Source organism: Chelon labrosus, assembly GCF_963514085.1.
Source record: "Chelon labrosus genome assembly, chromosome: 6".
Classification (NCBI taxonomy): Eukaryota; Metazoa; Chordata; class Actinopteri; order Mugiliformes; family Mugilidae; genus Chelon; species Chelon labrosus.
In genome coordinates, this window is record NC_140342.1 from 17,179,498 (window position 1) to 17,200,593 (window position 21,096).

General features: G+C 40.9%; 1 protein-coding gene across 1 annotated transcript; it reads right to left on the bottom strand.

Moving 5' to 3' along the window:
- Window positions 1-4,590: 4,590 nt before the first annotated feature.
- Window positions 4,591-18,684, bottom strand: npc1 (Niemann-Pick disease, type C1). The gene is made up of 25 exons (XM_084546890.1): window positions 18,446-18,684; window positions 16,424-16,552; window positions 16,159-16,265; window positions 15,625-15,770; window positions 15,167-15,334; window positions 14,814-15,063; window positions 14,587-14,669; window positions 14,114-14,484; window positions 13,672-13,898; window positions 12,865-12,965; window positions 12,320-12,422; window positions 12,031-12,220; window positions 11,614-11,796; window positions 11,396-11,510; window positions 10,600-10,727; window positions 10,191-10,325; window positions 9,972-10,061; window positions 9,552-9,742; window positions 9,319-9,434; window positions 8,604-8,733; window positions 8,232-8,417; window positions 7,606-7,837; window positions 6,887-7,000; window positions 6,499-6,661; window positions 4,591-6,392 (listed from the first exon to the last, which is right to left on the bottom strand). Exons 1-25 carry the CDS (start codon window positions 18,521-18,523, stop codon window positions 6,310-6,312), a joined length of 3,819 nt encoding a protein of 1,272 aa, XP_084403016.1. The 5' UTR covers window positions 18,524-18,684; the 3' UTR covers window positions 4,591-6,309.
- Window positions 18,685-21,096: the final 2,412 nt, after the last annotated feature.

Here is a 21,096-nt window from a genome sequence, read left to right on the forward strand (position 1 = left end):
CCCTGAAGTTTTCATGTTCATGTTGTCTAAACTGGACAATACTTCGGTTTATGGCCAACCAAGTGACATTCCCCTTTTGCCTCAGCTGTGCGTTCTGTGGTGTGCCAGTTAAGAAATGCTAGCATGCAGAGCTAAGATAACGAATAAAATAAACATTACCGACATGTTTGTGTTGTCGTCGAGGGCATAACACAATGCTAACGCTAGCGTTTAGCTTGTAAGCAGTACAGGGCTGCAGACTCTCAATTTTGTCATAAAAGTGGCTTAGTTTAGCCTCACATGTCTTACTATGTAAACACATCCACTTAGACAAACAGGACAAACCAGGTCCTGATCAGGCTGGTCTTTGTAGGCTTGGTGTAGCTTCACTTTAGGCTATTGTTAACAATCCACCTGCCAGACGGGAAAAACAGTGTTTATGCACCGGCCTGAAGGATTTACTTACTGTGAATATAAATTAGTTTATAATACATGTCAAATCCAGCTTGCATGCAGGTTACATTCATCAGATTTCAGCACGGGTTCCTTTAACCTGAGGGCCAAAAAGCCAATTTGAATTTCTTTTTTTGATGCAGCATTTGTGAAAAGGAAGTTGCACCATCAAACCAAAAATTGTTAATTATCTCCTTTCTTTGTTTTGTTGTTGTTGCTGTACAGTGAGTCCCATCAGGGGCTTCCTTACTGTGTTAAACTTGTGCAATGTCACGCTGATCATCTTCGCCGGTTTCAAGCACACATGATACTGTACAAAGAAACACGGGGGTCAGAGTTCAGCAACAGACTGAGCTGTGTTTTATAGACGTGAACTGCTCAGTGTGTGTCTCTTGTCTGAATCTGTTTGTATGCACAAGTTAATCTTTACAGCTGAGATTTCTTCTTTCTCTAATCAGATGAGGTAATTTGAGCTTTATGCTTCATGAACCATCACATTTCAACCACGACACGACTTAGCCAAGACATTCATTTCACATTAAGACTCGCTTCTCCGAGCCACCTTCAGGAAACATCCCCTCCAACTTGCAAAAGTTTCCAAGCAGCCAAGTCGGATCACATCTGTGCATTGAGCTCCTGGAGCTTCGACTGCACCTGCCGCTCTGATGCAATGCGAGAGGTCAGTTTCTCATCGAGTGGGAACTGTCCTCGGCCTGACACATATCCAATGTAAACAAGGCCCGCAGTCACGCCAGTCTCGTGCTGCCATCAAAACAAACAGGCCGGGCCCGAGTGTGGGCACATGGCATACACGGCTTAGTCCCCTCCATTGAAGGCCTAATTCCCCCCTCACCATCTCATAAAGGGGTCTATTGACAGCCCTTCCTGAGCCCTGCTCACACATAAGTGACCCTCATTGTGAAAATATGTGTACCATCGTTTGGGGCAAGCTACAGTCTATTGCCCTTCCCTTTAAAATAACAACATTTGGCTGAAACGGCATTTTGCCCCCTTTCCCATCATGATACTGTGACTCAGGGATTTTCTACCAGTTACAGTTTGTCAACAATGAAGTGGTGAACACTGAGGATCGTGGCGTATTAACAGCAGAGACAGCAGCGTTTCTTGATTTGCTTCTTTTTTCTTCACACTAAGTTCTGCCAGTTTTCTAAAGTGAACGACTTGAGTCCTGACTTGAGTTACTGATGTTTTTTAGTTTTTTTCCTGGTTCCTGGTCAGGAGGGGAGATCACTGCAGGCGGACCTGAAAATCCAATCCTCTCTCCGTGTTTGACAAGGCTACCTAATCCTTTTTGTTCCACCCCAAGAGTCTATTTCAGAGACAACTGAACCCAGTGTAATAGAAAACCAGTGACGCAGAGCAGGACATTAAACACTTCTTACACTTATTTATTGATGGAACTTTAAAAAAACACACACAAATCTTCCTTTGCAGCAGCACAAGCCTCCATTGTTTAGAAGCAGATGTGCACATGACATTAGAAAAATATACCAGGATTAGGAAAGTTTCCTGCACTCCTGATGATCAATGTTATTAACATCACAAGGGTGCGTCACTGAAACTGGCCTCTTTTTCTTTGCATTTTTCTTTTTCTGCTGCTTTTATGCCACCGTTCAACAGCTAGCTGGTAATTCTCGTCTGCCGAGCTTTGTAATTTAACAGATTGTTTTTTTCTGAATTAGTCCTGTTATCCATGGCAGAGCAAATTAAATTCCAGGATAATCCAAGGTCACCGTGAGACGTTCAGGGGGAGGAAGGTCTGTGCAAATACAATGTGGAGTTCTTTCATAATAAAATCATCCTGAGTCACTTTGTGTTCAGGAGATTACACAACACACTGCATCCTTTTCGCATAAATGAAACCTGTTTCAAGTGCTGCGTTTGGTGGACTGTCTCATGAGGCACACGTCTGGGAATGAACTGGACGTCAGCTGTTAAGTGCATTGTTGAAAAAAATATTAATAAAAGATGATTTTCACTGAGCTCTGGTCCTTTAAGGATTATAATATCACTTCTGTGTAATGCAAATGACCTGACTTTCAGATTTGTTACGGAAGCTTCAATTTGAAACCAGGATTTATTACTTTCACTTGTGTTTTTGAAATACTTAGAAGTCATTTTATATCTAAGAAATTACTAGAAATCGAGGTTTGTTTATCTGGTATTTAAAATGGAATAAAACACAAATAAATAAGGGTTTATCTCATTTCATCTTGGTTTGATACTAACGTTGTGGTATTTCTCTGGTCCTAAAAATGTTTTTAATACCTTGCTGAGTTACAGTGCCTTTGCTGAGCAGCATGTCAAAATGAAACATGGGTGCAGGTCAGAGACGAGCCTCGCACATCTTACGTAATTGTGCTCTGACAACCTGCACATTCTCCCCTGCAGACAGCACAGCAGACCTGCTCGCAGAGGAAATTAATATTTTAATCTCTCAGCCAGATTCAAAGAACAGACCCCGCTCTCACGGGGCAGCGGATAAATAAGTCATGAGCTTTCAGGTTTGTGTGACAACAGGGCCGGACGGACAGCCACAACAACAACACACACTGGGACGCAGTAAGGAGACGTGAAAGGTTGACAGCCTTCAAGATGTTGGTGTACATATGTGAAAACTGCAAATTTAGATCATTAACATCTAGCTAATTTAAAATGTTTTAGTTAACGTGCTCCGTTTTACTGGCACCCTGCAGAAAATTAATTTACTGACAAAGTAAAAGCACTACAAGACTGCTTCTTGATATCTTAAAAATTAGGTCACTCCCACTACTTCACTGAGCAGCACGGTGCAGACACAGCTCCATTAAGGGATTCAGGCGCCACTGTGTGGTTAGTCTGAACAATCTCTGCTACAGTTTGTGTGAGGTAGAGAAGGTCTCCTACTCTCCGCTGCCTGAGGAAGGCCCAGGCGATACTCAAAGACACAACCCACCCCGGACATTTACTGTTTGAACTGCTATCATCCGGTAGACGGTTCAGAACACTGAAGGCCAGCACTAACAGACTGAAGAATGGCTTCTATGCAAGAGCCATACTCACACTAAACAACTGGTGAACTGTGCAATAACTTATACAATAACTTTTCATAACGTGCAATACATCCGTGCAATAATTTCATATGTTTCATATAATCTCAATTTCATATGTGTAAATGTGCAATATACTTTCTCACAGACAAGTGCAATAACTTCAAGTGATGTTCAAGAACAGTTGACTTCTTATTACGTGTGAATGGGGTTGCTATGTCGCCTGTAGTGTTTATAGTTTTGTACATTATTTTTTACTTTAGTTTTTACATATCTTTTACTTTTTATTTATTTTTATTCCAATATTTCTACGGCACCTAAGGAGGACCTCAGGTCACCTTAATTCTGTTATACCTATACCACGACAATAAAGACATTCTGTAACATCTGTAAAGATACTGTAGTTTTCTTTGTAAATCAAAACCAAGTCAGACAGACAACAAACTGGCTTTCAAATGACTAATTAACTGCTGCCTTACCTCATAATATTAAATGATGAACTGCGGAAAAAAAAAAAAAAATCAGGTACAGGACAAATTAATTCATGGACATACACCGATCAGGTATAACATTATAATCACCTTCCTAATATTGTGTAGGTCTGCCTTGTGCCTCCAAAACAGTTGTGACTCATCAGAGAATGGACATGGGCCATCTGAGGGTGTCCTGTGGTGTCTGGCAACAGGATGTTGTTAGTGGGGGCCTTTGGGTCCTATGGGTTGAACGCAGGGTCCTCTGTGGATCATCCTGCAGCTACTTGATCAGTTTGGGATCTAGTGAATTTGGAGGCCAGGTCAACACCTTGTGCTGTTTTTCATGTTTTCTTGAGTTGTTCCTAAAGCGTTTTTGTGTGTGTGTCTGTGTCAGGCTGCATCCTGCTGGGGATGACTCCTGAACATCAAGGAGTGTCATTGCTATGGGGTGGGGGTGTCTGGTCTGGTCTGGTCGTACATGTCTAAGTAACATCCACGTGAATGCCAAGTTTCCCAGCAGAACATTGTATTGTCACAAGATGGTCAACGTTATTTACTTCTCCTGTCAGTGGTCATAATGTTGTGGCTGGTCGGCGCACATCCTCTGAAATAAAGAGCAACTATAGGCTTCAAACTGTGTTAAGAATACCATTTAATATGTTAAAACTGTTAAAAACTAAATTATCCCAATGCTTTGTTTAAACCCTTCCCACACCGATATAATGTCCGCGTCAATGCAGAGCACAAGCATTTTCACATCAGGGTTTAAACATCTCTCTCTCTCTCTACACAGTTCTTTTTTTACATTCCCAAAAACATTACAACTTCATGAGGAAAAAAGAAAAATAGCATCGGAAAAATAAAAACAAGGAATGGTGAAGGTAGGTCTTCGAGGTTCTTCAAAGCAGAACACACTCTGGGTAAAAAGTCCTCCGTGTTGGTACAACCTTATCCAAATGAATGGGAACACATCAACCTTGGTGAAGTACAGGTGATGCACAGGAACAAGGTAAACAACTTGAGAGGAGACTAAGTATGGTAACACGATGTCAACAAAATAAAAATAAATAAATTAAAAGGTGAATGAATGAAAAACTCAAGACTGTACCAGTGAAAAGTAGTACGGTATTTTTGTCAACATAATCTAGACAACCGTAGAAGAAATCTAAATTAGTTCTGTGCAAGACTACTTGAAGATAAAAGTAAAGCTTCATCTCTCCATCTCTGGATGGAACAAATGTTTTGTTCAGTAACTGTAAAATGTTTCATTTTATACTTCAAACCATTATTAGCACCGTGGCAGCCTTTACAGCTGGCATCAACATGGATCCCAACCTATGTTAGACCACGGACATATCTATGATCTAAAAATCCAGTTTTGCAAACACTATAAAAAGAGAAAATTAAGACAATTTTGCTAACTCTAAAATGCAATGTGGCACTCTGCAATGCAAAAAACCTACGAGGGTGGAAATAAATTCAAAATAGGTGGGAAGCAGCTTGGAACCCAACAGAGAAAACCTACAGTGCCAATTGTAACTATATCGGCCGTTTTTGGTTTTGGTCCGTGTCCCAGTTTTCTGATTTGGAAATAAAACAATGAGGTTTCGACTCAGTTGCAGAAATTTTAACTTTTTTTATGCTCCCTAACGCGGAGTGGGCCAAAGACTCAATTTCTCCCAACATGGTTGTGGAGAGTAAATGCTAAATTCACTAGCTTGTTTCTTTGTGCAGTAAGTACACAACAGCCCAGGTGGTGATTCATGTCAATGCCAGGTATTATAAAAGCCTGTGATACCACTTTTGTTACGTTAGCTCCAGTATGTGTGCCAATATCAAATAGACAACACACACAAAAAAAATCCCACTTCTGGCTAACCTTTACATGTTATATTTCTGGTACATATATATATATATATATATATATAAAAACAGTTTCACCCTTTTGCATTTTTCTTGTCAAAATAGCTCATACGTTAGGGAACCGACTGACAGTGAGGAAGTATGAGGGCATCACAATCCAACAACAGTTTATAGCAAAACCTTCAAAGTCTGTTTTTTGTGACGAATGTTGCTTATGCTTCAAATACTGAAGACATACTAGTCCTGTAGTGTCAGGAGGAGGAATGGAGGAGGACTGGAGGAGGCCCCAAATTCTTCTGTGGAAAATCGGTGAGGGTGTAGTCTGACAAGGCCTCTGGCATTTCTATTCCCAAGTTTATTCCTGAGTTAAATCCATGCATAGTAGTGGCGATGCTGATGAGTATGTCAGTGAACATGGAATCAGCTTGAGCTCACACCCACACAGTCCCTCGCAGACAAGCAGCACATTGTTCACTGTCCCACGCAGGCGGCTAGTAGTTGAGGAGGCGCTCCCTTTCTGTACCAGCGTAGCGCTGGTTCGCAGCGAACACCTTTGCTTTATTCACCGACGGACCTGTGAAAAGAGACGAGACGCATTGCAGTGAGTGTAAACTAGCATCAGATCCGTGCGCCAGTCTTGCACCGTGTGTGGACAGTTTCTTATCCCTTCCTTTACTGACCTATATAGCTGAGCAAAACAGGAAGGAAGATGAGGCCGTGCGTCGCCCCAAGTAGCACGATGGCCAAATACATTCTGAAGTAGAAGACTTGGAAGATCTGCGACTTGGAAAGTGCCAGGATTAAGATGCCTCCAAACTTTGTTAATGTGATCCCACTGAAAACCTGCAGAAAGGAAAATGTGTCAAATGTAATGTCATGTGACTAAAATAAAATGGCCAAATATAAGTTTAGCCATCTAATTTTTTTTCAAAACTGTCAAAGAAAACCTTGCACACATACTTTCATGCAATGGTCTCTGCAATAAAATCCAACAAGCCGTTATTGTTCTGTCTATTATTAACAACCCAAAATCGGACCTTATTTTTCTCTAGGTAAAGCACGACTTACAGAGCTGCCCATGTGAGCCAGGGCTTCCTCAGCCCGTTCCACTCTATTCTTCTTCACACTGATGGAAAAGGCTCGCACAATGTGACTGCAGAACTCCACCGAGATGCCACAGCACTGCAACAGAGGACAGGGAACACCTCAGCACCAGAGACGTGACATTTCAGGACTAAAAGCTCCACATAACTGGATTCTTGCACATCATTATAAAAAAACAAAAACAAAAAAAAAAACATAACAGGCCAACACAACTGATATCACCAAGAGATATTGTGACATTGCTAGACAAAGTCCATCAAGTGACGCGTCAGACAACCAGACAGTGTGTAAACAGAAGTCTAGTTTCAGGTCAGATCTGATGAATACCGGATATGTGAAGTACATGCAATTGATCATAAAAAAAAAATCCAATCCCAGAAGAGTCGTACTGCTTATTTGTAGAATAAAACTTTGAAAAAAATCTGTCCAAATACAATAACTGATCCGATATGACGTGGTAATTTAGTGAACTCAAGGCAAAACTGAAGTTAAGTAAAGAAGAAAGTTGTACCACGAGAAATGTCAGTTGGGAATGAAAACAGACGTGTACCAAACTAATCTTATACTCGGATACTATACATTTTAAACTGCACGAACTAAAGCATCGAAAAACAGCAACTGAAATATCCCATTTCACAAAAATCACAAAAGTAACCCCTTGAAGCAAGTCACGCCGCTCTCACCATGACCAGATTCACAAGGGAAACTGCATTGAGGCTGATGCTCCACAGCCACATGACGCCGAACATGTTGACCAGGATCATGGCGATGGTGATGCAGACGAGCACGCCCGACCACAGCTCGAAGCCCAGCAGCACGGTCGACACCACGAATATGGCCGCGAGCGACACGCCGAGGTTCAGAGCCGTGTCTTGCGCGATGGTGAGGTACTGCTCGTAGAACACATAGAAGACGCTGCAGGAAAAGGAAAATATTGTTTTTAAATAGACACGAAACAGTGTGGATAATCTATAACTAAATAAAGTGGCTCTACTTCTTTGTCCATTCATGCATTTGGGTTGAGACATCTTATTCCAGGAGTGTAGGCACAACATTGCAATACTGGATGCAACATTAATCCAGTACTTCCAGTCAAACATTAGCTGCTTTGCCATTTATAATGTTTTCCTTGCTGTGTGCTTATCTATGACCTACTTTTCCCCCCTGATAACCCTGAACTTTGAGTTCCCAACAAGCAAAGTGCTGACTACAGCAACGCCTGAAAGTGAAAATGCCCCATTATACAATTATAAAACGGCATATTAAACCAAGATAAATACACAACAGTAGACAGTAGATCAGGACCAACCTGTAGGCAAACACTTTGTGGTTCATGGACTGGCTGATATTGTTAGCCAGGATTCGAGCCATTTTTAAAGCTTCTATAAAGTCCGGGGACTCCTTTAGGATGGTGTGGTAAGTCATGAAGTAAGTGGCTCCGACCCCTGCGTCATTAGGCTTCAGGTCGACTGCTGTGCCGTAGGCCGCGTGGCCGCTGGAGGAGCGGAGAAATAAGAGAAGAGAAACATTACAAACCACAACAAAAACGAGCCAAAATGGAGATTTTTTTTTTTTCCCCTCCAAATGCATGGGAGCACAGAAGTGAAAGGATTCAAAGACATGTCATGTGTTTTCAATAAAAATCTCAAAGAAGGAGATTTTGAAAGACTTGCGAAATTACCCTTTCCCACACTTGGGGTTAGGATTGTCTGACAGGAACATGGGTAGAAACCGCATGAAGTCTTCTCCTTCAGGCCTCTGCTTTCCGCTGGGAGTCATAGGCCGACAAGATACGCAGGTCGAATTTACCACTGGAAAACAATAGAAGGAATATATTCATCCATTTACTCAATAGCAATCGGCAAAACTATGTGTATGTGCCAAGACAGACAGCCAAGAATGGAAAATAAATGAATAAATAAACAACGCCAGAGTTGCATTGTAGGCTTTTGTTTATATAATACATGTAGGTTTTGGATTTTTATTGTGCTATTTAAATGCTATTAAGTTATTTAATTGGTGATTAATGAACAGTTGTACATGACTATCCAATTTGTTGGATGATGCCAGCAGAATTGTGCAACGGCATCCATTGTCCAGGCGTCTCTATTTCAGTTTATTGAGGATTGTGTTGGTCTTCTGCCTCCTTTAGGTATTTTGTGCATTTTTCCCGCTACAGGGCATATTACTGTCCTCAGTAGAGTATTATCTGCAATGATTACACTTCAGATTCTGCTTGCTTTCCACAGCATTAATTACACTGCAAGTTTTACACTGCCTTGTTTCTATATGTGTCCTCGGTGATATTGTTTCACTGAGTTCTACACATGGAGAACTCATAAAAATATGAGATTTTAAAAGTAGAATTATGAAACAAGGGTTGGATAAAAATGTACCTGAGGCATTGCAGAAGATCTCGGAGTTGTTGTAGTATCGACAGCAGGTCGACTGAGGCTTAACCCAGTCAAAGTAGTCGTCCAGCCAGGAGGATGGTGTGTAGGCAATGGTTGAACTAGAAGAGAACGAAAACATTACGCACTAGTTTCCAGGCTATGTCACATGGCTGCCACACAGACTGAAGAGTACGCAGTGAGTTTATTGCATTTTCGTATTCACTGATCAGACTTACTAGTTGCTGATCAGTGAGGCGGAGTAAACTTGCTGGACCAGGGAGTTGTTGCTACAGCCCACTCCTCCACACACGGCGTCCTGGCCTTCTGGGGAAGTGTAGTTAAAGCCATCCTCTACCACGAAGTACACTGGAGCTCCCGTGTGGAGATACTCGGTCAGGTTCTTGAAGTATTCCAGCACATACGAGTCCTAGATGGAGAGACAAACTGTCAGATTGCCAGAAGGAAGAGGAACTAAAATAAAGCTGGGGGAATGTTGAACGTCATATGAATTCATATGACGTAATGCAACTGATTTAGCTGGTGGAAAGTTAATTCCCCTGCCAAATAAATGACTGATCAGTGCTACTACAAATACTCAAAGTAGAACTTTATGTTGGCCACATTTTTTTAGAAAGGTTCGAGTAAGCAAAACTTACATCAGGCATGGATAGTTTCTGGTCCAGTCCAATCTCTACTTTATTCACCACAGCAATACTGAAGGAGATCATTCCCACAAACACAGCCATCTGAAAAGAACAACACATTCATCATCAGAAATGTTTTTTTTTTTTCTACTCAATCAAGTTCATCAGCACATCATCAGGTGGGGGAAAAAAAAACATGCAAGAATGCCGAAGTGTCACTGGGTTACTTACTATGACTGGCCGCACCCACTCTTTAAGGATGAATGGTGAGTAGATTTTCTTGAAAAAGAGGAAGAGGAAGCTGTCTGACTTGGCTTCCTGAGTTTCTGGCAGCTTCACACAGCAGACGATGTCAAGCCGATTCCCCTTTTCAACAGGACAGATTTAAGAAGTGTAAACACTGGTTGCTAAGGCCATAACAAATTGTACCATTGAAAAAATCTCAAAAATCACTCCACTGGTGAATTTTAGTGATTTGCAAAGAACCAACTAGAGAGGAATCAGTTAAGTTACTGCAGTGATTGGCAGAATTAAACCCTGCAGCTGCTAAATACATAGGAAATCCACTTCTCATAACCCCCCACCACAGTCAGTGACCCTCAAGTATCATGCATGTCCCCATCATTTCCGTCAGTCTCACCTCTTGTCTTCTGGCGTCCAAGCCGAGCAAGCTGACAAAGCAGCTGATCTGCAACAGGAAATCAATAAAAACTGCCAAGGCAGCAAACAGAGAGAACGTTCTCACTGCAGGCATGTTCGACAACGCTCCTGGAAAAGAAGAAGAACAATTTCATCCGCATGTGACTCCACTGCGTCAATCCTCTTCGGGTTTTTTTAAATTTCAGGAGAAACCTCATCGTTAATAATTAATTTAATGTTCCTACTGTACATACATATAAGGACCCAAACCACCGGGCCAAAAAAGCATTTCCAGCTAGGCTGTGCAGAAACAATATGTTTTGGGGAAAAAATAAAACTAATAAACACATAACCCATTTTATATTTTTATGGTAATTCCCTTCACCACAAGGGGGAGATCACTGTCCAGGGACGTTTGAATAGCAAAGTTCATGACCTCTTCAACTTGATCAATATAATAAAATAAGCTAGGATTTTGGTAGAGACTGAGGTTGGACACTTCAGCAGAAAAAACGATGAACTCCTCAAGCATGGAAATTATCAAGGGGTGGAAAAGTATGTTCAGTTATATCTTTGCAAGCATTCTGGATCAAAGTCAAGACTCAGTATCCCAAGATAGCCAGGAAAGCAGTGAAGATGTAACTACTAACTTCTATTACAAACATCATACCTCTGCAAAATGGGGTCTTTTGCAAAAAAAAAAAATACACTTTACAATAATTTGTATAGAGTATTAAAGCAGTCTGCAGTGCAAAAAAGTTTGGGGGTCTTTGCAGTAATCAACTGATCTACTTTACCTAGGAAGAAAGCCACAGTCTCAGATAAGGAGGAGAGAAACATGCTAGGGGCAATGTCTCCAAGAATACGACCAATCTGCTGGTGAAGTTGTTCATGCGGCAGCCGCTCATCCCTCTGTTTTAAAAGAGCAAATGGAAAACACTTTCAGCAAGCTGAAGTTGTACAATAAAAAAACGATGTACCACCAGTTTAATTGACAGGGTCAAAAAGGGTTTACCTGGTATGTCTGTACTATAATGAAGATGTTGTCCACTCCAACAGCCAGCACAAGGAAGGGAATGACCTCAATTACAATCAGCGTAAGGGGGATACCAGCATAGCTGAAGATCCCCAGTGAGGAGGACACAGAGCTCAGCACAATCAGGATACCTGCTACACCCAGAGAAACCTTAGAGTCCACCTGTATGGATGAGAACACAGAACATCTGCCATCTGATATCTTTTATGTTTGAGTGGGTTGTCTTCTTACGTCACAGTTCTTTTGTCACAAGCAGGAAAGAGGAGTTAAACTATGCGATGAGTAAAACTATTACAGGCATGGATTATGCTTAGGAATGCGAAACATGCACGGACAAGAGATAAAAAAAAAAATAATAATAATTTAATGGCAATGAGTTGAGGCTCAATCTGTTACCACAAGTCTACTGAAGCTGTGGATGTGTCCCAGGGCCAGGGAGATGTAGACGAACATGATGACATAGCTGATGAGTACAGTGGTGATATCGCTGTTGCTCTCTCGGTTGATTTCATCTTCGATACTCCTCTCTGCACTAAAGGCTATGGTCAGATTGGGGTTATTGAAATTCTTCATAAAGTTGATGAATCTGAAACAAACAAACAAACAAAAAAAATCACAGTTGGTACACATGCATCATGAAGAGTGTCTTTGCTAAGACTAGACTGTTATTAGATTGTTGTCTCACTCTGTTTCCCATGCCAGAGCTTTGCCAAGGCTGACGGTGTCATTCAGGTAGTTTTTGAGCGGAAAGGTGATCACAAGAGCAGTGGCGTTGTTGTAGTTTGTGGCTGTAGTGGGGGAAAAAACAAAAACAAGACGAATTAGTTGTAAAAAAGTGAAGCCATCACTCATTAGCATGCAACATTTTAAATAGCACACAACATAATGATAACTGCTGCATGAGAATAAATGTACTACCTATACCTTACAGGTAGGTATTCTCCTAAATACTTGAGTAAGTTTTGTACTCTATTTCTTCCATCTAAAGATGTTTAAAGATCCCGTCCAGGCAGCTGTGTGCAATTAGTTTTAAGACAAATTACATAAACATTCTTTCTCTGAATTGTGATTTGTGTCTGATCTGATTTCTCCACAAAAGTTCCACTAATTCATACTAAAAAGGTTTTAACTGCTGGACACAGGACGGCTTGTAAAACTTGTTCTGATCTACTCAAGTGTCTTCTTTTCTGATAGATTTCGTGATGTGCACACACACACACGCAGACCCACCATCGTAACCCCCAAGTGCCAGCCACGGGAAGACAGGGCCACCAAAGGTGCCTAAACAGGGATCATGGAGAAGAGTGGTGTCGTTGAGGGATGCTGGAGCACTGCAGAAAGAAAAGCACAAACCGAGTTAAAAGCCTGAGAAATGCTCAAAAGAACAAACTAGCCAGCAGTATTTGTTTTGCCATAACCCATGCCTAATTATATCACATTAAGGAACAACAGATAAACAACCACTTAGCACATGACAGCCAAGAGGAAGTCTGAGCGTGCTATTTTATGAAGACATGCAAATTCTGAAAACGCCATCTAGTGAGCTTCAGGCATTTATAATTTATTTTGTGTCCGGAGGTCTTGACAGTTTCGCCATAGCAACTTTTATTCGAACCTCCAACTCATTAGCAATTAAGACACGTTTACAGGGAGATGCAAAACACAACGAGAGCCAGTGTGGCCTGAAGAACCAGAGAGCCCTCTTTAAAGGGGCTGTTGAGCATTTAGTTACAAACACTATATTATTGCCTGCTGGCCACCACACGCAACATCCCAAATGTGCATTCATTGCAGTAGTGTAAAGTTTTGTTAGGGGGGAAATAAAATCTTCAATTTACGCTGTGGCCGTTCTTCATTTACTTTGACACGGTGAAATAAAGAAATAAACCTAATTTAAACCTATTAGCTGCCAAGATATACTTTATTTATTTGGAGCATGTGATTTCAAACTCGAATTGGAGAATGAGGCTTGGTGTTAAGCGGTTTAAAAAAAAAAAAAAAAAAAAAAAAAAACTGTACCAACTTTAGAAAACTCACCTGACACAGTAGAGGAAGTGACTGTGAAAGTCAGCGTAGACATAAAAAGTATCTCTTCTAATGTGGTCCAACACAGCGTGGCTATTCTGGAAGTAGTTTAGGACACTCAGGATGGTACAGTTGTTATTGTACGGGGCCAGTGGAGCCAAGCAGAGGTCCTTCAGGGTGACGTTATGGCCGTCATATGTAGCTACAAGTCCTTCGATTTCTAGCTGCAGGTCGAGCACCTGGTTGGATAAAGTAAAAAAAAAAAAAAAAAAAGAGTAGAATATGAAAGGAGAACTTTTAAACCGCAGTTTCAGAAACGCAGATGTTCTTCAAATGAGACTTCATCTTTTATGGTACATACTACTCCTTTATGCATACTGCACAATGGCTCTAATGACAGATCAGAGTCAACACTGCTCATGATCTTACGGACTGACCTCTCTCACTAACCCACCTGATGCAGGATATCTTGGCCCAGGATAGCTCCAAATGGGACGTCTGATCCTCCAAAATACGGCGAGTAGATGAAAGTGTCATTGAGTGGAGTGGTTATAATGAGCTGCGCAGTTCTGAAGAAGGGTCCAAAGTTGCTGTCAAAGTAGTCCTTCTCTTGACGAGCCTGGCTACTGGGGGACGACCACAAATCAACGGGGTCAGTGGTGATGCGCATGTAGACCAGGCCCCCAGAGAAGGCTGTCACCAGTATGAGGCTGCCCAGGATGATGAGGCAGGGATACTGCACACAGAAAGAACCCCATCTACTGAAGACGGTCCGCAGGGCATTCTCAAAGCGTTCACCCAGCGTTTCACAGCATGACACATTTACTGAGAGGAGACAAATACTACAAGTTAATTTGGGTCTTGTGGAAACAACAGAACAATGGTATTACTTCAGTAGAGCTACTGGTGAATCGTGGAAGGCTGTACCTTGGTCAGGACCATCACTGTTGAGTGACAGGGGGTTGTTGCTGTCCAAAATGGGACCATACTCAGACATGATGGTTCGTTTCCTGCATACATAAAGTATCACAACTTAGTCAATGAGAAATTAGCTAAAAAAAAAAACCAAAAAACCCCAAACATATTATTTAAGATAGCGTGTTCTGAATGATCAAGGTCCCAGCGCTACATACTACAGGCAAAAAGCCCAATACCTGTAACACCAAGCTCCGAGCACAGCTCCAACAAAGACGAGCAGGAAGGCCATGTAAAAGATCCACATGATGACAGCCATGGCATCGATACCGAAGATGGTCCAGGGCGGGGGGAGAGGAGGAGGTACTGGTTTGGGTCCACATGCCTTTGCGCAATCCTGGCAGGAGCAGGGACCTGAACCATCCTCTAGGCCCTCAGTGCATGCATATGTGTGATTGTTCATGGGAGTGTAACCAGATACCGGGACATCTAGAGGAGAAAAAAAAAGGGCATTACATGATGGTGTAACAAAGGTGGTGAATTTCAATAAAACCTTTACTACTTTAGAAAAAAAGCACTAAAAGTTATGTACCTGAGAATATGGGGTCAATAGGAAAGGGAGCCTGTCCGTTGTCGGTACTGAACATGTACTGAATCCAGTTAGTCGCATTGCAATACTTGGCATCCTTCCCACAGAGCAGCGATAAGGCCTTCACGTTGCTTGATGGTGCCTGGACATCCTTACAGGCATTGTACATGGCTGCAAAAAAAAAAAGAACGATTATTTTAGGGCAAACTCGAGATTTCAGAAACTGCCCATCCCCTTTGTTATGTGACTCAGAATTTAAAGGTTATGACCATCAGTCACCCGTGAAATTACAAAACTCTGACAGCATGACTACATTTGGGGAACCGATAATGTTTACCCAGCAGATTTCCTAAGCAAACTAAATGCGTCCATTATTATGATACTATGATGACTTTTTTTCCCCTCTACACTACACGAACATATGAAACTGACGCAGCATCAAGTTCTTGGTATGAACTCACCATTAGCAAATGTTTGTCCAACGTAGTACTGCACTTTCAAAACACTGGTATCATTGATTGAGGTGGCGTTCATAAATTGACTCTGGTGGGGGCTACATGTCAGCTCGCAGAAGAGGTTCATCAGGTTGAAGAAACAGGCTGGACACCTGCATACACATGTACCAGAATCACAAATTAAAAAAAACGAAAGGAAAGTAAAGAGACCATAACATAACTAACAGAATAATAAAACAAGTTACATTTTAAAAGTGTGTAAAAGTTGATAGGGGAAAAACAAGACAATAACAAATATGGTGGCCTAATTTGGATTATTGTATGCATCTGGCCTTGCAGCAAGTCCATCTCTAAGCCATTTTTAGATCACTCAAAGCCAAAGACTTACAAGTTACAACAACATGTAACATTTTAGCAGAACAAACTGACTCAAAAGCCTGAGAGCATGCTCTTTGTATTCATAAATTCCGTGGGCGAGTGACAATGCCCTTCCAAGTATGTCATGTGCTTAATTCCTAATGTTATAACGGCACTGCATACCGAGACAGGAACTGAAGGGGCAGCTGGAGACTCCCTTTGAGAGTACGCAGCTGGTCAACATTACAGCAGAGACTTCGGTTTCCATAGTCGTATCCAGGACAAAGCTCCTGCATATCAACACAAAGGAGATGACGTAACTTCCACGCAATTTTATCAGTTTTTCCACAGTGCAAAATAAAGCACTAGTGTGAAGAAGTATATTACAGACAACTGCGTATAAAATTTCAGAAACAACAGGGAATAAGTTTTAAGACACTGTAGGTACCGTGAGAAGTTCATAGCCGTCAGGTTTTAGTGGGACAGGGGGGCCGGTGTAGTTGCAGTTGTACTTTTTTCCAGGCACGGCTTTGGAGTCCCCGCACTCACCGTACCACACACAGTGTTGGGCTTCAACCTGATATCAAGACAAGAAAAACACAGTGTGTTCACAAAACAAATTATTTTAGTCTTTGACCGGTACATCTGTTTTTCCTTTAGGGTCCAGTGAACTATAAGTAGCTTTTTGATGAGGCCAAGGACAAAGCAAACAAATCACATACAGACAGCTCAGTTCCATTAAAGGCTACAGCAGAAGAGGAGTCTTGAACAGTTATGTTGCTAAAAACGTTTACCTTTATCAGGTATCTGGTCTTGTTTCATTTCCTGAATTTCTAGGATGGTTTGATTTGAATATCTGAAAATAAATTTTTCAGTTCTGCAAAAATGTTTCCGTCGGGTATTTGAAGAATTACTTTTCTATAGCCGCAGGAGAAGCCTGCACATTTTTGTCTTCATTAGCCCATAATTTAATAACAGAAAAGCACTAAAACTGTTATTTGAAACAAATTAGCTGAGAGAACACAATAAGCTAAAAGTGAGCCTGTATCCGTCTTTCCAGCATCTCACATGTTCTTTGCTCGTCGAGGCAACTTAAGGAAGTTGATTCAATCACTTTACAAACTGTTTGAGAAAGCAGCGTCAACTCTGTCCTACTTGTGTCTCGTGGGAGTGAGTTCACGTGCAGCATTCAGATGTCACTATTTCCCTTAAGATTGAGGTTTATGAAGCTGCAAAAAATCTGCCCGACGCTTTTTTATCTTGGGTAACAACTAGAAGGATTCTAGGATGCAGGGGTTAGTGCAAACCGTCACGCAAACAGAAATCCACGCTACAACGACAAAACCGAACCAAGGAAGATGAAAATGTTTTGGCAAAATGCTCCCTGCTAACCCGCCGCAAAAATGATCAATATTTTTTATTGATTTAGACATTCTCTGGATGCTATCTTATCTCGAAACAGCAATGATTAACCAAAGTCAGGCGTTTTTGGAAGGTTTCAGAGCAGCTCTGTGCCTTGCAGTGGACTGACCTGACCTGATCATAGGAACGCAAACAGTGCAGTGACGTGAGCTTAGAGGCGACTGAGGTCAAACGACCACTATCCGGGACCTGACTTGATTAAATCAAAGTGAAAGCTCTGAACAGCGACGACCTTCACATTCAGCAGTTTTTCCATGCTTATTTTGAAGAGCCTCCAAGTGACAGGACCGGCATCTGTTATAGTGCATTTATGCAAAAAAGAATAACTGCCACAGACAAGAAAATCTGCATTACAACGAGTTTATTAAAGCGCAGAAGCTTTGTGTTATTATCAATATCAGTGGGATATAATCAGTGATGTATTTCTTGCTCTTATACTTCAATGCCACTGCTTAAAAAAATAAAATAAAATCAAAAAAACATTGACCAGGCTTTCGAGGTTTTGTCTCACTGACTAGCTACATGCTAGGTAGTGATACTGCCTTATTAATTCATAATAACAACTTAATAACGACACGAATCACTATTATTTACAGTGGCAGTCAAATCAATAATGCAAACGGTGTAAAAACAACCTAAATGTCTGCTAACGTTGCAGATTTAACTGGTTTTGTCAGCCCCTTAGCATGTGACACGTTTAGCTTAACCTCATTTTAATACCTAGTGAGGTGGTTTCACTCTGACGTGACACAGAGAAACTTGTTTCGACACCAGCTTTGGGTTAAGGAAACAATTTGTGCCAACCCCAGCAGCCAACGCTGCGTTACCCACATCTGCTTTTCACAAACGTGGGCTGTGTAGTAACGCTAGCTATGCATTCAAGCCGGTGTTAAGTCAAATTCTGGCTGACGTTAAAACAGTTGGAGACCCTTAGCTGCAGGGTTGACCTGTATTTTAGTTTCGCTAGCAGCTTGAGGTAAACATCACAGTAGCAACGGCAGCCGGAGCTGAGTCATGTATTTGTCACGAGATGTTCAGTCATACTTACCCACTGGAAATATCCCCCCGCCAGGAGTATAACAAAGAAGAGTTTCAATAAAAAGCTTCTCCCAGCTAAGGGTCCCATTGCGCTTAGTAAAATGATCGAATCCAACTGACAGCCCAGGTAAAGTTTCGCATATCTTTGTGAGGATGTCTTCTTCTGGGTATTTGTGTGGGGCGGAGACAAACCGTTTCCCTCTGTGCTGCCACCAGGCGACGGAAAGGAGGTACTGCACCAACACGCCATTAAACTGTACCATTAAAGTTAAAAACAGAGCAGGAGAAATGACACGATTAAAAGTTTTTTTGTGCCTTTCTCATTTTTATTTTTTTGAAGATTTGACTCACGTTTTTTTTTCCACAGCATTAGCTTACAGGGATGAATTGACTGATAAACTATCCATACTGTCCTTGCATTAACTGTGAGTGACAAAGGCTGAGTTAAAATAAATAAATAAAAATATTACACTGTATGCATGAATAGACTTCAGTAAAATAAAAATGATGTACACATTAATTTGCTCAACTTTCATTTTGCATGTCAACACCCTTTGACCTAATTGATTTGATTTTAAGACACGTCAAGAAACCGAAAGGAATACATCTAAATCATAAAATAATAAAAAAAAGATTTCACATCCCGGTAGCACTTTTTCATGCTGATAACAAGTAATGTGTGCTCTCTCTCTCGCTCTCACAATTTCCCGTCTGTGCTGTTTGATCAAAGCCCAGTCTAATAGAACAAGACAATTAGCTCAGTGGGCTTGAGTCGCAAATATTTATGTTACAGAATTTAAATCCAAATGCAACAAAAAAACGTAACATTTATGTTTTTACTTATCTTCCAGACAAACCCGGGCGTAAGAAATTTCTTAATTTCTTAATGACACTAAAAAAAATGAGTAAACATGGCCATTTCTAACCTGACACCAATATCTAAATGATCAACTGTATTTTTTTTAATCTGCAAGGTAAAATAAAAAAGTAAAAGTTGGCTCAAATAAAAAAAACTAAGGGAAATGTTTCTTTTGGTTGAGCTTTTGGTTATTAAGGTAATTTCAGAGTAGTGAAAACTATTATCAGAATGTAAGAGTATATAAATTTTCTATGCAGACAAATATGTGTCACTACACGTCTGCTTCATGGTGTTAGTGTCGGAGGCTTCAGGCGACAAAATACACCACAAACACATATGACATATTTGTCTTTACATTCTCTTTATAGTGAGGTGCAATATCACACATCCAATCACACATCTCTGCTCTCTTGTTCTAAAAGGAAGAAAACAGAGAAGCTTGTCATACACTGGTCTTTCTAAAAGTCAAAAACAACGAAATTCGTTTTTACTTCCAGTAAACTTTACAAATGTCCTCAAGTTTCCTCTTGGACTCACCTTTTCAGGAAGTTATAATCAGGCTTCTGAGGAATCCCCACCAATGCTATTTATAGATCATGTCTGAAGGGACTTCACAACCCATGGCCTATTTATACTTGTCTTGCTACAATGGTACTACAAGTTGAGGCATTTCTACAGCTTTTAACAGCTTTATTTCACAAACATATTTAAGATCACTTGCAGCAATTTGTGTACAGCAGTGAGAAATGTTAATGTCTGTCTCTACTACAGCCAGCGATTGCTTTCATTGTCTTTTCAGTTTTTTAAATGTCAGAAAATAAAGGGACACGGCAGCAAAGAGGAAGAAACGGTTAACCGTGAATTTGAGACAGTTTTGCTTAAAAACGTCAGCCACTCAAATGACCTGATTCAGGAAGCGTGGGAAAACACTTGAACCTGACATTTACAGTGTGGGATCAAAAGCGGCCGAACAGCAGTTTACTCCTCTTTAGCAAAAATAAATTGTGTATTTCCAGACATGTCACAGCACACACAAACACGGAAGATACATCAAATCTTTAAAAAGATTAAAGTTGTCTTATTTATCTTTTTATGGTGTTTTATGTGAACCCATCCTCCTGGTCTTCATTGTTAATGATTTACTTCTCTAAATAACGTTTGAAAAAAACGGTCAAGCTAATCTGATCAAATCAAGGAGTGCTGATGAAGCAGGTAACCTGAGGCTAAACTGTTCATTATTAGTATCATAAAACCTTCAAAGACTATCTAGTACCCTGTGGCCTCAATGTGATTTAGTCATAAATAGGCTACTTGTGTTACAGAGAAAACCCTGTAGTAAAATGTGGTTTATCACATATTCTGTTGTGATTAAGACCCGTTACTTGAATTCAAACATTGCTGCGACATGCTAAAGTAGTAGAAGATACTGTCACATTTAGCACTCAAAGCTTGGCCCTTACATAAACAAGTAAATCCAGGTTTCTAATCTCACACATGACGGAAATGATCACCTCTGAAATGACACAGCTTTTTATAATTGAATCACAACTCTTCTCCTCATGTCAACCTTTTGCATGCAATGCAATGACCCAGTTACCCACAACTTCCTGGTTTGAGCGCCTGTTAGGGGTCAAAGAATATAATCATTTATCTACGTGTAGACTGACGAGCCACACGTTAAGAAGGCCCTTGATCTGTCTTGATTAAAAAGCCACTGTTGTAGTGCGGGAACATTTCACGAACTGTATGCCGTGCTGATGCTTAATCAAGCTCTTTTCAGTTCCCTCGTCAGCGGTGGTTTC

What these genes read in the sequence shown, in the direction of transcription:
- npc1 (XM_084546890.1), bottom strand. Translation starts at nt 18,523, where the DNA reads ATGGGACCCTTAGCTGGGAGAAGCTTTTTATTGAAACTCTTCTTTGTT. An exon ending in TGGACAAACATTTGCTAATG is followed by an intron (nt 15,335 to 15,624) that starts GTGAGTTCATAC and finishes TTTTTTTTGCAG; the next exon opens with CCATGTACAATGCCTGTAAG. An exon ending in CCCTTGTGAATCTGGTCATG is followed by an intron (nt 7,001 to 7,605) that starts GTGAGAGCGGCG and finishes CCTCTGTTGCAG; the next exon opens with TGCTGTGGCATCTCGGTGGA.